Source organism: Phyllostomus hastatus, unplaced genomic scaffold (assembly GCF_019186645.2).
Source record: "Phyllostomus hastatus isolate PE091 unplaced genomic scaffold, TTU_PhHast_1.1 phas_scaffold_93, whole genome shotgun sequence".
In the NCBI taxonomy this organism is placed as follows: domain Eukaryota; kingdom Metazoa; phylum Chordata; class Mammalia; order Chiroptera; family Phyllostomidae; genus Phyllostomus; species Phyllostomus hastatus.
The window spans coordinates 29,738,211-29,752,824 of NW_025334042.1; the positions used below are offsets into that span (position 1 = coordinate 29,738,211).

A 14,614-nucleotide genomic window follows, 5' to 3' on the forward strand; every position below is an offset into this window, starting at 1 on the left:
TGAAATTTACATTTTCTTTGCTTTAATTTCATGCTGTTAGTAGAAAAACTGAAAGAAGTACCTTGACATACTTAGTTTCTTACTTAAATGGCATTTATTTCCAACTGGAAATACCTATCATGTTTCTGTCGTCTCAAATTCTTTATTTGCCTTCCCTGAAGGCTTGATCCTAGTCTCAGATACTAAGTTCAACCCTGACTCTGGGTGAAGAGTGGGAGTGGAACTTAAATGGTTACAGCTCTGTCTGTACTTCAGTGACTCAACATCCAGTCAAATTTCACATTGACTTTTTCCCCAGTTCCAGTAATTGGCCTTTCTTGTACCACAATTCTGGTAACCAAATTCCTGTCTTGATTATTTTCCTCATACCTAATTGTTCATTCTAACAAGTTTTTTCACTCTAAGCATTAAAAGCTTTCTTCTGTCCTTATTATCGGTTGGTAAACTGATCTATCTACAGCGACGTGGAGACGTGTTTGGATGTCTAATGTTGTTTGCCCCTAAATTTCCCACAGCCCTGTTCCTGCCCTGCTATGGCTGTCTTATGCCAGTGATGCAAGCCACTTGCCTCAACTGCCAGCTGCTTTCTGACCCATGTTCTGCCTGGCTGAACATCCTCTCATCACCCCTAGTTAAGTTTACCCTAGCCCTCCACCTATCTTACACAGTCTGGAAATATAACATAAAGAATTAAAATGTATAGATATAACACAGACTTATTTTAATACATGAAAAGCATGAGACTAGGAACATAAGATTTTGAAATAAACTACTATGATACCGTGAGCTCTACATATAGACTTAATGGAATGACAGATTGTCTGCTAATGTGGCCCAGCTAACAAAGAGACTTGCATGAATTAGCCACTCATGTATTCATAAACCTGCTGAATTGAATGCAAACAAAAAGAGATCTGTGATGACCTCTATTCTAGTTTAATGCATATCTTTCCAGGCTTCTAGCTGACTAGATGTGTGCATGTATGTTGTGGGCTGGGGGAGGGGGGGAAGCAAAAAATGTTTTTGCATATTCAAGAATATGCTTATCCTTATCTAAAATAAAATGACCTTTATATTTTTTAAGTATGCAGAATTTTGCTTATCTATTTAGCTGTTTAAGTCCTCCATTAGGAATATAATTTTTTTAATACTCGTGATATTTATAAAATAACTAAAATATAAATGGGAAGTAGCCAATAGATTATCTCTAAGCCTAAACAAAACAAACAAAAGCTTTCAAAAGAGAAAGAACTCTTGAAAAATGAACTAAGGTCCTGGAGAAGTTATTTCCACTAATTCTGGTTGGATTCCCAAATGGTTAACGTTTGATTATAGAGTCACATACCTCCAAAGTAACAAGGGACGTAAGGGGGTGGCAGAAGTCAAACATTGCTCTCATTTATTTAGTAGTCACCTTGTAAATAAATACCAGTGCATCAGAACTCCATTGCTAAAAATAGCAGATATGGGGCTGGAGTACTTTTATTATTAGGACAAGTAAACATAGCAATGGAGGTGTAGCAAAGAGTTACTTTAAGAGTTACTTTATAATACAGACTTCTGTTTATTTACAAAACAAAAACAAAAACAAAACCTACCCTCAATGACAACTTGTCTGATAGGTTCTGGGGCTTCATATAAAATCACAGACAGAAAAAAAGAAATAAATAGGTGGGGGACAGACAGCAAAACAGATTCAAGTATTTTCTCCAGTTCCCTTTCCACTTGTCACTTTCTTCTCTCACCCTTTCAGAGTCATTCCACAGCCTTTTCATGTTCATCTCATGGTGATCCTCTTGTCCCTCAATTCCCTCGTTCCTTTTTCCTCGTCAGTTTTATAGGTTTCGGAAATCTCCCTTTCTTTTTGCTCTTCCCCTTGTGGTATCTACTAAAACCTTAGAGAAGTGATGTATGTTCTGAAACTTCCGTGGGTTGCTAAGTGACGCTGAGCATGCTCAGTAGCTACAGCAGTTTTTGTCGCCAAGAGCTGCCTTGATTCGACCTCTCCAAAAATAGACATTTAACTCTCTGAATTCCAGTTTAAGGATGTAATTGGTTTTGCTCTCTCCACATTTTCGAGGTACAAAGGGAAGCAGTGAGGATTCCAAGGTCCCACCGCCCTCACAGCCAATGAGGGGCCTGAGAGGGTGGAGCTTGGGGAGACTTGGTGCAGCTTGAGCTTCTGAGCGAATCATCCCCAGTAGATGCAGTGGAGTCGGAGCTCTGCTGCATCTGTCACAGCAGAACAAAATTAAAAACAAAAACACAGAAGAGGAGAAACGCTGCAGAGTATGGAACACTGTAGGACTTTCTGAAATATTTGCCGGAGATCCCCATGGAGGATGATCTTTTAAACAATTTTTTTTGAAGTCGGTTTGGGTCACTGGGAAAATGATACATATGCTAAATGCAGCAGCTGATCGAGTGAAATGGACCAGATCGAATGCTGCTAAAAGGGCTGCCTGCCTGGTGGCTGCGGCATATGCTCTGAAAACCCTCTATCCCATCGTTAGCAAGCATTTAAAGCAAAGTGGCCACAGGAAGAGAAAAGAAGCTTACCCAGCTGCAGAGAACAGAGAAGTTCTGCATTGCACCGAGATTACTTGTAAAAAACCTTCGCCTGGAGTGAATGCAGATTTTTTCAAACAGCTACTAGAACTTCGAAAAATCCTCTTTCCAAAACTTGTGACCACTGAAACAGGGTGGCTCTGCCTCCACTCGGTGGCTCTAATCTCAAGAACATTTTTGTCTATCTATGTTGCTGGTCTGGATGGAAAAATTGTAAAAAGCATTGTGGAAAAGAAACCTCGGACTTTCATCATCAAATTAATCAAGTGGCTTATGATTGCCATCCCTGCCACTTTTGTCAACAGTGCAATAAGGTACCTGGAGTGCAAATTGGCTTTGGCCTTCAGAACTCGCCTAGTAGACCATGCCTATGAAACCTATTTTACAAATCTGACTTATTATAAAGTGATCAATATGGATGGGAGGCTGGCAAACCCTGACCAGTCTCTTACTGAAGATATTATGATGTTCTCCCAATCTGTGGCTCACTTATATTCCAATCTGACCAAACCTATTTTAGATGTAATTCTGACCTCCTATACGCTCATCCAGACTGCCAGATCCAGAGGTGCGAGCCCAATTGGGCCCACTCTAATAGCAGGGCTTGTGGTATATGCCACTGCTAAAGTGCTGAAAGCTTGCTCTCCTAAATTTGGTAAATTGGTGGCTGAAGAAGCACATAGAAAAGGTTATTTACGGTATGTTCACTCCAGAATTATAGCCAATGTTGAAGAAATTGCCTTTTACAGAGGACATAAGGTAAGAGAAATTAAGGTGATGGGTGAAATGTGAGACTTCAAGCTGCCACTTCAGTGCTAGATACCATCTGTTGTACTATTGATAGACCCACTTTAGCGTTTTAGATTCCTGTGACATCTAAACCTTTATTAAAATATATGCTTCATTACCCTGTTTAATGACAAGTTGTTTAAAAAATTATAGAGTGCAAACCTATCTAAAGTTTCATGAGAATAAAATGTTTGGTGCTGTAAAAAAACAAGTCTACTTATTCCCAGTTACCCACACATGCTCAGAATTATCTCTAAAGCCTTTTCTTAAAACTTAAATTCTAACTTGGTAGGTAGTTCTACAAAATTAGAAGAAAACATATGTTTGGAAACTAAGTAAACACATTTCTATTGAGATGGAAAGTTTAGGATGGTATTTTGTTATTGTTGTTGTTATTGTTTGTTCAAGAGGAAAAAACATGCTTTCATTTGAAAGACAAGTTTGACAGTTTTGCATGTCTGGTCAGTGATTCGGTGTCCTAAGTTCTAAGAAGTGCAGTGAGACTGTGTCTCACAAATGGGATTTCCATTACTCTTAGTTAATGTTCAGCACCACATTTTGACACAAGTAAAGGGAGGCAGTGAAATGAAATTCTGTCTAGCATTGATAGAAAACCTAAAATTAGAAATGAGGAGGAGAAAAGGAGTTCCAGAATGTTATTTTAAATATTAAAGATTTTCAACATTCAGCAGACCCTTAAAATAGTTAGCCTAATTATTTAAAATTGCAGTGCATGAAAGTAACTTTATAATATTAAATATGACAGTAATTTTAAGGTGATGCATCTGAAATCTTAATACAAATGACTCGGCAAATAAAATATTAAGGTATTCTAAAGTTGAAAATGGTATTTTAATTACCAAGCAGAAGTATTTAATTTTTGAAGCATCATAAATTATAAAAAAAATTATAGCAGTACCAATCTGAATAAGAAACTTGAAAGCAAATTTAGGACTTCTACTCCCACTTGAAAATTGGCCTTATATGTTGTATAAATCCTATTGATGTATCAGTCTTCTTGAATCACTGAACATAATGATATAAGTTATATCATGCTGTAGGTTTCTTGAATTTAAGACAAAATCCAATAAATTTGAGTTAGTTCAAATCTGAAGTCTAATTATACATATATGTATCATGTGTTTATTTTTAGATATTTTTTGTATAATCAAAAAGGATAAGGCTCTAATATTACATATTCATATCTTATAGAATACCATTTAATTTCAACATCTTATGCATATCATTTTAAAATCATGATTATAAATCATATATATTTCTATACTAAACATTATATTTACTGAGTATCATGGTTGTTTTAATGTTATAGGTGTGATAAAGCTAAGTAATAATGACTAAATTCTGATGTTAATCTGTGTTTATTGGTTGTTAGCATCATGGATAATATAATACTAAGTAGAACAAACTAATATGTAACTTATCCTTAAAGAAAGTCCTCAAGCGTGCAATATTTATTTTGATACCTCAGGCTAAGTTAATTCTTAACTGTTTTTCTCTTTATAGGTAGAAATGAAGCAACTACAGAAAAGTTACAAAGCTTTAGCAGACCAAATGAACCTCATTTTATCAAAACGTTTGTGGTACATCATGATAGAGCAGTTCTTGATGAAGTATGTTTGGAGCGGCAGTGGACTAATTATGGTGGCTGTACCGATTATCACTGCAACTGGCTTTGCAGATGGTGGTAATGGCTTTCATGCTTAATCTCAAATACATATTTAAGATTATTTCTCTTGAAGGTATCACTGCTGGTTTTATATGAACAAAACTCTGTATGTAGGCATCATTCTGTAGTAATTAACAGTCAGAAACAATGGAGGACTTTTTGACATCCAGTAATAAGGCCAGCAATATATATTTTTTACAAAGTTCATTTGCACTTTTGTTAATGTGGCCCCAATTGTTCATTTGAGCCACATTAACAAGTGGTTCAAAACATCTTTCCAGTTCTTAAACATTTCAGAGATCTCTGATGCAGGGTTTCTAGGAGCTGAACTTGAGCAATTTTAATTACCCTGCCTAATGTAAAATAATTATATAGTTTAACATTTAAACTCAAAACAAAGTTGCTTCAAAACAAGCTATAGTACAAGTTTTACTCATTGCCAACTTCAGTTCTGTACATCCCAGTGCATTTACTCTATAAATAGTTGATAACTGGATCTACCCTGATTTATGAAAAGTTAGGTAACCAGGACTATGGTTTCACAGAGTGCTTCATGCCATGGTACAAGTCTCTTCTTTCTTGTAGGTGGTATAGATAAGCTCCTATGTAGCATGGTTTGGTGGTATTGTGGGGGAAGGGCTTTTCACGTTGCAAGTTTCTAATTCTATCCTATCACCACCTCAATGATTTTTACCAATATTTTCATCCTTTGGAACAGTGAAAAATATAAGTGCAAAAAGGACAACATTAAAATGTTGTGTAATACTTAGCTGAGATGGAAGTTTGGATCTTGATTGGCAGGGACAGAGGGGAATTAAATAAAGAAGCAGCATTTTCTGCTATTTCTGCAAAATAAAACATTCCCCTCCTCTTTGAAAACCACTTGACGGAACTGGCTTTAGTGTTGAAGGAGCTAGACAAATGCTTGGGCTTCGTAGTGAGACAGAGCTTTTCTCAACTGGCTTTCCCTCTAGCTGTCTGTATATGTCTAAGTTGTTCCTTAAACTTTCTAAACCTCAGTTTCTTCATCTATGAAATGAGAATGCGAAAGCCTACTTCAGGGGTTGTTGTAAGAGTTTACTTAATAGAGTAATGTTCATAAAGCACAGAGCATGCTCTGCATGTTCTTGATACGTGGTTATTTGTAGAAAAGAAAAGGTAACACTGAAAATAATGTAACAATTCACGCTGTTTTGCAGTTATTTTTGCAGTAGAATTAAGGTTGAATAGTTATTTGTTTGAAGGTATCTAATAGAAACAAGTAAAAAATTACCATAGCTTTCCTTTTATTTTTGTTTTTTATTATTATTCTATTACAGTCCTAATTTTCCCCCTTTCCTCTCCTCCGACTATCCTACCCCCTACTCCCACAGTCAGCCCCCACACTGTTGTCCATATGCTTGTATATTTTAGCAGTACTTCAATACATTAACTAATTCTTGTGAAGACACTTACCAAATTTGAGCCATTCTTAACCTGAAATTGTTCATTTTGGTATTTAGTATTTGCCAATCCCTTATGAAAAGTACTACCCATATACCAAGTATACTGTGCAACTCAACAATAGACAGTGACTTTACACCCCTGGGAAACTGGATTTCATCTGTTTTTACATTTTCAAAATTTGTTCTTTAAAAATATTATTAAAAAGCTTATATTGAAAAGGCATTGTTAGTAATGGTAGTTTTAGACTTAATCCTTTCATAATAAAATAAATTGGTTTTTCAAGAATATTGAAGAAAAAAGATAAAAACCTATGGGTTTAAGATTAGTTTTACTAAGAAATTTGACAAAATTATAAGGTATTCATAGTGAATCTAAGTCTATGGATATTTTTAAAGTTTCATATATAACCTATGTTAGCAGCAACCCCAATTACAAGATTATAATATAGTTCTGTTAGTCCTTAGTTCTGTTCCAATGCCTTGGAAGCATTGGTCTTATTAGAAAGCCCTAGAGTAAACATACAACAGAGAAAATGCAGCTATTAATGGTGACAAATTAACCCCACAGAAAGCAGTAAGATGTAAACAATGTATGCAAAGAATTTAACAACCTTACCTCTGTACATGGTGTAATAAGATATTTAAAAACATATCCTACAAATCCTGAAAATACCATATGAAATTAAAGAAACAGCATTAGAATTTTAGATGGGCATGATAATATTGATTCAAGAGAAATGATGTGATTCTTTTTTTTGTTGTTGTATTTTTCCATTACCATTTATCTCCCTTATACCCTTCTCCTCCCCCTACTCCTAAAAAGCACACTGTTGTCCATGTGCCCTTTTTCCTTTTTGCTGGATACCTCTACCACCAAGCCTGCCCCCCACCCCCACACCCTGCACAAAGCTTCCAGCCTGCTCTCTATCTATAAGTCTGACTCTATTTTACTTGTTAATTCTTTTGTTCATTAGATTGCACATATGAGTGAAATCATATGGTAGTTGTCTTTCTCTGACTGGCTTATTTCACTTAGCATGATGTTCTCCAAGTCCACCCATGCTGTCACAAAAGGTGAAATTCTCTTCTTTTTTTTTATATCCAAGTAGTATTCCATTGTGTATATGTACTGTAGTTGTTTTATGCACTCATCTACTGATGCACACTGGGCTGCTTCCAGATCCTCACGATGGTAAATAACGCTGCAATGAATGTAGAGATGCTTATGTTCTTTCTAATAAGTATTTTGGCTTTTTCAGATACATTCCCAAAGTGGAATTGTTGGATCATAAGGCAGTTCCATTTTTAATTTTTGGGTGTATCTCCATACTGCTTTCCACAGTGACTGCACAAATCTGTAATCCTACCAACAGTGCAAAAGGGTCCCCCTTTCTCTATATCCTCGCCAGCCCTTCTTGTTTGTTGATTTATGATGACAGCCATTCTGACAGGTGTGAGGCAATATCTCATTGTGGTTTTATTTTGTATTTCTCTGACTAGTGACATTGAGCATTTTTTCATATGTCTATTGGCCATCTGTGTGTCCTCTTCATAGAAGTGTCTATTCAAGTCCTTTGCCCATTTTTTTATTGGATTGTTTTTTTTTATGTGGAGTTTTACAAGTTCTTCATAAATTTTGGATATTAACCCCTTATCAGATGTGTCAGCAAATATGTTCTCCTATTCAGTAGGTTGCCTTTTTATTTTGTTGATGGTTTCCTTTGCTGTGTGAAACCTTTTTAGTTTGATGTAGTCCCATTTGTTTATTTTACCTTTTATTTCCCTTACCTGAGGAGATATAGCAGAAAAAATATTGCTAAGAGCAGTGTCTGAGATTTTACCACCTATGTTTTTCTCCCAGGATTTCTATGATTTCAGCTCTAACATTTAAGTCTTTAATCCATTTTGAATGTATTCATGTATGTGATGTAAAAACATGGTCTAGTTTCATTTTTCTGTTTGTATCTGTGTAGTTTTCCCAACACCATTTATTTAATAAACTGTCTTTATCCAATTGTATGTGCTCGCTTCCTCTGTCAAATATTAATTGACTCTGAAAGTGTGTTTATTTCTGAGCTCTCTTTTCTGTTCCATTGATCTATATGTCTGTGTTTATGCCAGTATCATGTTGTTTAGATGACTTTGGCCTTATAGTATAGTTTGATATTAGGTAGCCTGATTCCTCCACCTTTCTTCTTTCTCAAGATTGCTGTTGCTATTCAGGACCTTTTGTGATTCTATTTAAATTTTTGAAATATTTGTTCTAGTTCTATGAAATATATCATTGGTATCTTGATAGAAATTGCGTTGAATCTATAGATTGCTTTGGATAGTATGGACATTTTAATGATGTTGATTCTTTCTGTCCATGAATACAGTATGTGCTTCCACTTATTTGTGTCTTCTTTAATTACTTTCTTCAGTGTCTTATAATTTTCTGAGTACAAGTCTTTTTATATCTTTGATTAGAGTAAAGCCTAGGTACAAACTGATTCTTAAAGCTTCTTTTCAAAAGAAAATTTTATACAAAGAAAAGCATTATAAGGATTTCATAGAAGAAGAAAATGAATTTATAATGACATTATTATGATAGTGTGCTTCGATATCATCTGTAATTTCTACATGAATGCTTATAATGTTTATATGTGTGCATTTACTAAGTACATTTGACCTAAAGTGACAACACATATAAATTTCAATTTACCCAGACAAAATAATTTATTTATTTTTAGATGACTATATATCTTTGAGGCTTTAGGTCTTAGAATTGCATGCCACATAGTCTATAGTCTTCAACCTTAATTTACTCTTCTGCCCGGAGTTATCCGTTATGGTAGAGATGAATTAAGTATATGACACTATCTATACTTAAGATAGAAAAAATGGGTGAATGAGAGAGGAATGTCAAAGAGAAAAGGGAGAAAAAGTAGGATGCAAGAAAGAAAAAAATAGAATAAAGAAAGAAGCAGGTCACTGTTTAAATCTTGATTCTGCTATTTAAATGTATTTATCATTAAGAAAGTTATATAAACTTTATTTGCCTCAGTTTTCCTATCTTAACTATAAAGAAAATAATACATATCTTAAAGAATTGTTATGAAATTATATATATTATATACATGTGCTTTGAAACAGTTCTTGGCCAGTAATGAGAACTTAGGTGGAAGCAATGTTAATGTTTATTTGTATTCTTACTGTATGCGCTCCAGAGTCAGCATCTGGCTCTTTTGTTTATTAGACTGTTTTCTAAGGACAAATAGTTTAACCTTTTTGTGCTTCCATTTCCTCATTTTTTAAAATGGGGGAAATTATAGCAGAATAGTTAGGCAGATTAAAGAAAATTGCATACATAAAACTTGCAACAATGCCTGTATCATAGGAAATGCTCAATAGATGTTTGTTGGCATGATCATTGTCATTAAAGGGACAAGGCATTTGAAAGTGACTGGGGAGTCTAGGGTAAACATGCAGATAAGAGAAGGAGCCTGCATGATTTTGGTGGGAAGGAACAAAGGAAACTAGTTCCATGGCATACTTGTTATACCATCTACCCACAACTTTAAGTGAAATGTTATGGTAAGGACAGGATGACAATTATGTTCAAGTTCACATTACAGAATTTCATATGGAATTATGCTGTTTTCACATCAGAAGAGGATCTTACAGATCATCTAGTCTGGGACCCCAGATTTGTCTAAGGTCACACAGAAGGCTGGTGGAAGCACTAAGGCTAGGTCATTATGCAATTCCTGGAGTATTGCTTTTTTCCCCTTTCACTGCATTGCCTTGTATTAGCTATTTAGAACTAATTCTATAAGGGACTTCACTTAGTTTGAGACCAACTAATCATGGGACCAAATGGTTGAAAAGGCATTGAAATAGTTAATTATATATATAGTTTCTATTATATGTTTTTGGAGGAAATTACCCCTTTGTTCACTTTGTATTAAGAGAAAAACTGAAATTTTGTGAAGAAAATAGTTACCTGACAGCTATAACCTCAATTTTTAATATTACAGGTCACTTTTCTTCTTTTCATATCAAAAGCAGTTCTGGGCAAAGTCAGAGAAAGCTACCTGTAGGTCCCTCCCACCAGCCATTATCCCAGACACCTTCACAGGCAGGGAAGATAGCAGCCAGACCACCAGCACAGCCAGTAGTGTCTGCATAGTTTGCATTAGGGCTCACACTTTGTACTGTACAGTTCTATGGGTTTTGAAAAATGTATAATGATATAACTTAAGTTTTGTTTTGTTTTGTTTTTTAAGATTTTTATTTATTTATTTTTTAGAGAGGGAAAGGAGGGAGAAAGAGAGAAAGAGAAACATCAATGTGCAGTTGCTGGGGGCTGTGGCCTGCAACCCAGGCATGTGCCCTGACTGGGAATCGAACCTGCGACACTTTGGTTCACAGCCTGCGTTCAATCCACTGAGCTATGCCAGCCAGGGCAACTTCAGTTTTTTAAGTGCATTCTTGCCTTTTCAGGGAAATAACAAGATGTGGCCATGTTTTAATACAGGGTCTGGCAGAAACAGCGCCTGCTTTTTTACCCTACCAAGTGTGGTTGGTTGGGTATAAATATGGGTATAATAATTTACAGTTTTCATTTGAACATTTCACCTAAAATGTCACACAGCATACTTGAGTGTGATATTGTTAAGTTACAGAATTATATGCTTATGATTTTGTAATAAAAAGGGGGTGTTATTTGTGCCGGACCCTGTATATACTTAACGGCAGAGCTGAACAGTATTGGTAAAATGAGAAGATACAGTATTAAATATTAAACCCTCTAAGGGGAACTTTTGACAAAACATTTACAATATTCAGTAGGAAAATAAAATGTGTTATGACACAAAATAGATGAGTGCTTTAGGTCATGAACTTCTCTGGCCCCATCGGAGGGGTTATATGGTTGGCTGTTATATGCATGACACAATACCACTGGCACTGTGTCCACATCATCTGCCAGAGAACAGCCAGTACAATGGAAGTCAAATGAATCTGTCCAGAGCCATTTGTAATTTTACTACTAAAAGCATGAAGAAACCTGATAAACACTAATCTGCCAAAGCAATGTGGGAAGTACCAGGCCACATCAAACACAAGTCCACCTATGCTAGTGTTTTCTCTTCTTAATAGAGGCTGATAGTAAAAGCTCCTATTCAAACCCCTCTTAAAACAATTTATAAAATCTTACAGTTATCTTTAATCATCAGCCAGATTCTCTGTGAGCCAATACTATTCTAAGAGCTTTAACTGATAACAGCAATTTACTATTTTGGTAGCTTACTGAGAATCCTTTGGTAATTATTTTTGTGACTTATCTAAATTTTTCAGACATTTAAAAGTGTTTGAGAGTATCTACACTCTTTTCCCAGTATATTTATCCAATCATATACTTCATTTCTCATTTATACCAGCACTCAAAGCCTTTCTTTTTCCATTCTTCAAGGAAACTAACTTCATGGGAAATAATGATAGTTCACTAGAGTAGTGTTTAACGGGAGAGACCATATTGGATTACCATAACAGATGCCAGTGAACTCATGGTGATTCTCACACTCAAACGAAATCGGTGCCCGACAACAACCTACACTGTATTTTGACCAAGATATTTATCATTCTGTTGGCATTCCTTGAAATTTCCCTTCTCTGTGCCATTACTTATGCTATACTTATGATGTGTTAAAATTGTATGTGGTCTTCAAGGCCTCCCTCGCAGTCTATTCCTCCATGAAGCATTTCCTGTTTCTTGCAGCAAGAATGATTTTTACCTCCTTCAAACACCTCACATTAACTGTCATCATAGGCTTCCCAGCTTAGTTATTTGGGAATTTGGCTTCTCTCTCCTACCAAACTGTAAGCTCCCTCAAGAAAGAATCTGAAAATAACATTTACCTGTGCATACCCTCTAGCACCTTACCTAATTCCTGGCACAACTAGGTGTTCAGCAAATGTCTGCTGAGTAAATTTTACTTATGCACCGATCCCTTTCAAACTCAGCTGAGATATCTATAAGCAAGGAAAGGTGAAAGTTCCTGGTAGTCATGTTGAGGCATAAGGTAAATAATTGTTCTGGAGAAAAAAAAAAACCCTTCACATTGAGATAAATCAGAGAGAAATAGATACTAAAGTGGGTATGGATGTGTTATTCTAATTTCTATATTAATTCACAGATAATCTATAGAAGCACCAGATAAAGGATCAAATTAATGGAAAGATTAAAATAATGACCTGGAGAGAATAATTTTGAAGAATAAGAGTAAATTGAGTAGATGTGCAATAATAACAATAATAACTACAGAAAATAAGAACAGCTATTTTTTCCCACATTATAGATGAGAAAATAGGCATAGAAAGGATAAAGTAGCTTGCTCTACTTACCTTAGTACTTACCAGTAAGTAGTAGAGCCTGGATTCAAACCTAGTCTCTCTAACTCCTGACTCTTAGCCATAATTTTGCATTGACAGTAACTTGGGATGTTCATCTATGAATTCATTTAATACACATTAATGAGTATTATGTGCTAGATACTCTTCTGAGTACTAGGATAAAGACTAAAAGTCTTGACCCTTAAGGAACTTATAGCCTATTAAAAAATCTAAACAAGCATTTCCATGGAAACCTGTATTAAAGAATTAACTCTTGAAGAAAGAGCTAGGTGGAAAAGGAACGTAAGTATGTTAAAGTAAGAAGAAAACATATGTACAGATATCAGAGGGTAAACAGAATATTGCATGTTTGGGGAGTTGCTGTACTGTGAGGTGAAAGTCTTTTGAAGCAGGTAGACAGAGGTTAATTTGCATTTCTATTAAAGGAACCACAGTGGAAATATTTGTTTATATTACAGTCAATTTAATTTTATTGACAAAATAAGTAGTATTTTATTGCCTAGCTACAGTAAGGGCAGGAATTATATTTGGAAAGAATTGAAAGAATACTAAATGAAATCAGTCTTAATGCCTATTGATTTAATTGTTCTAACTCTTTTTCTAGAAGAATAATAAAACAAAGGGAGCTTTAAATAAAATCTGGTAAAATTACTGTATTTTTAATAATTAAATATCTAGGAGATTGCTAATACTGTTGAAAAATTTACATAAGGCTGTTATAGCCACAATTTCATCTGTATACACCAAAAAAACAGTTACTTGAAAAAAAGTAACTAAATCTATACATAGATTTGTATTTGTTTTTATATTTAGAGGATGGCCAAAAACAAGCTATGGTTAGTGAACGAACAGAAGCTTTTACCACTGCTCGAAATTTATTGGCCTCTGGAGCCGATGCTGTTGAAAGGATTATGTCTTCATACAAAGAGGTACTTGCATTTCTTGTTGTCAGTTTGATTAAAATAAGATTTGTGAGTGTCAAGCAAAATGTAAGTTATCAGATATTCAGATATACTTAGCATTTTAGAAACATATCTTTTCTCTATCAAAAATTGTGAAGACTATAATCAAGATAAAGGATAGCAATTTCCAAGTGTATACCCAAGTGTTAATACCCTTTAATTTTTGAACTGCAAATTCTCAGTTTTTTTCAGACACTCTTTGCCCACTCCACCTTGAAGCTTGGTCTACTAATCCATTGCCTTCTACCTTTCTTTAATTGACCTCTACATTTGATTTTGGATTTTTTCTATACAAATAAATTTATCCAGGTTTCTTTTAAATCTGTATTTTATTAATCCTTAGCTCTGAGTTTATACTATCAATTGTAATTCCTCTTTTTTTGCCTGTATATGATGTATTTGTTTTTAAATTTAAAAAGTCCTTAGGTGTGGATTCTGGAGCTAGAGTTCTTAAATTTAAATTCTTGCTCTTGTATTTATAAATTATGCAAACCTAATCAAGTTCCTTAACCTCTGTTTCTGTTTCCTCACCTGTTAAATGGAAGTAATGATAGCATTGACTTTATCAGATTGTCATGAGTTGATACATGCAGAATATTTAAAACAATATATATTAAATGCTTAATAAATGTTAGTTAGTAATATTGTTTATATACCTTGCAGACTTTTACTCATTCTTCATGACAAGTCAGGCCTCAACAAGAGGCTTTATATGTGATTCCCAGAATCACATATAAAATGAGCTTGTGATTCCACCTTCTTCCTGG

At 34.9% G+C, this 14,614-nt stretch overlaps 2 protein-coding genes across 3 annotated transcripts in view; one reads left to right on the forward strand and one right to left on the reverse strand.

Moving 5' to 3' along the window:
- The window catches only part of CUNH12orf40 (chromosome unknown C12orf40 homolog), a 64,408-nt gene extending 62,532 nt beyond the window's left edge, over nt 1-1,876 (reverse strand). The window contains exon 1 of the mRNA XM_045829936.1: nt 1,746-1,876. Coding sequence (XP_045685892.1) covers nt 1,746-1,759 — 14 coding nt within the window. The 5' untranslated portion in view covers nt 1,760-1,876. The remainder of the gene's footprint in view (nt 1-1,745) is intronic.
- Nucleotides 1,877-2,215: 339 nt separating this feature from the next.
- ABCD2 (ATP binding cassette subfamily D member 2) overlaps nt 2,216-14,614 on the forward strand; it is a 55,981-nt gene continuing 43,582 nt past the window's right edge. For both annotated transcript variants that reach the window (XM_045830011.1, XM_045830012.1), the window contains exons 1-3: nt 2,216-3,327; nt 4,882-5,062; nt 13,699-13,814. In XM_045830011.1, coding sequence (XP_045685967.1) covers nt 2,392-3,327; nt 4,882-5,062; nt 13,699-13,814 — 1,233 coding nt within the window. In that variant the 5' untranslated portion in view covers nt 2,216-2,391. The remainder of the gene's footprint in view (nt 3,328-4,881; nt 5,063-13,698; nt 13,815-14,614) is intronic.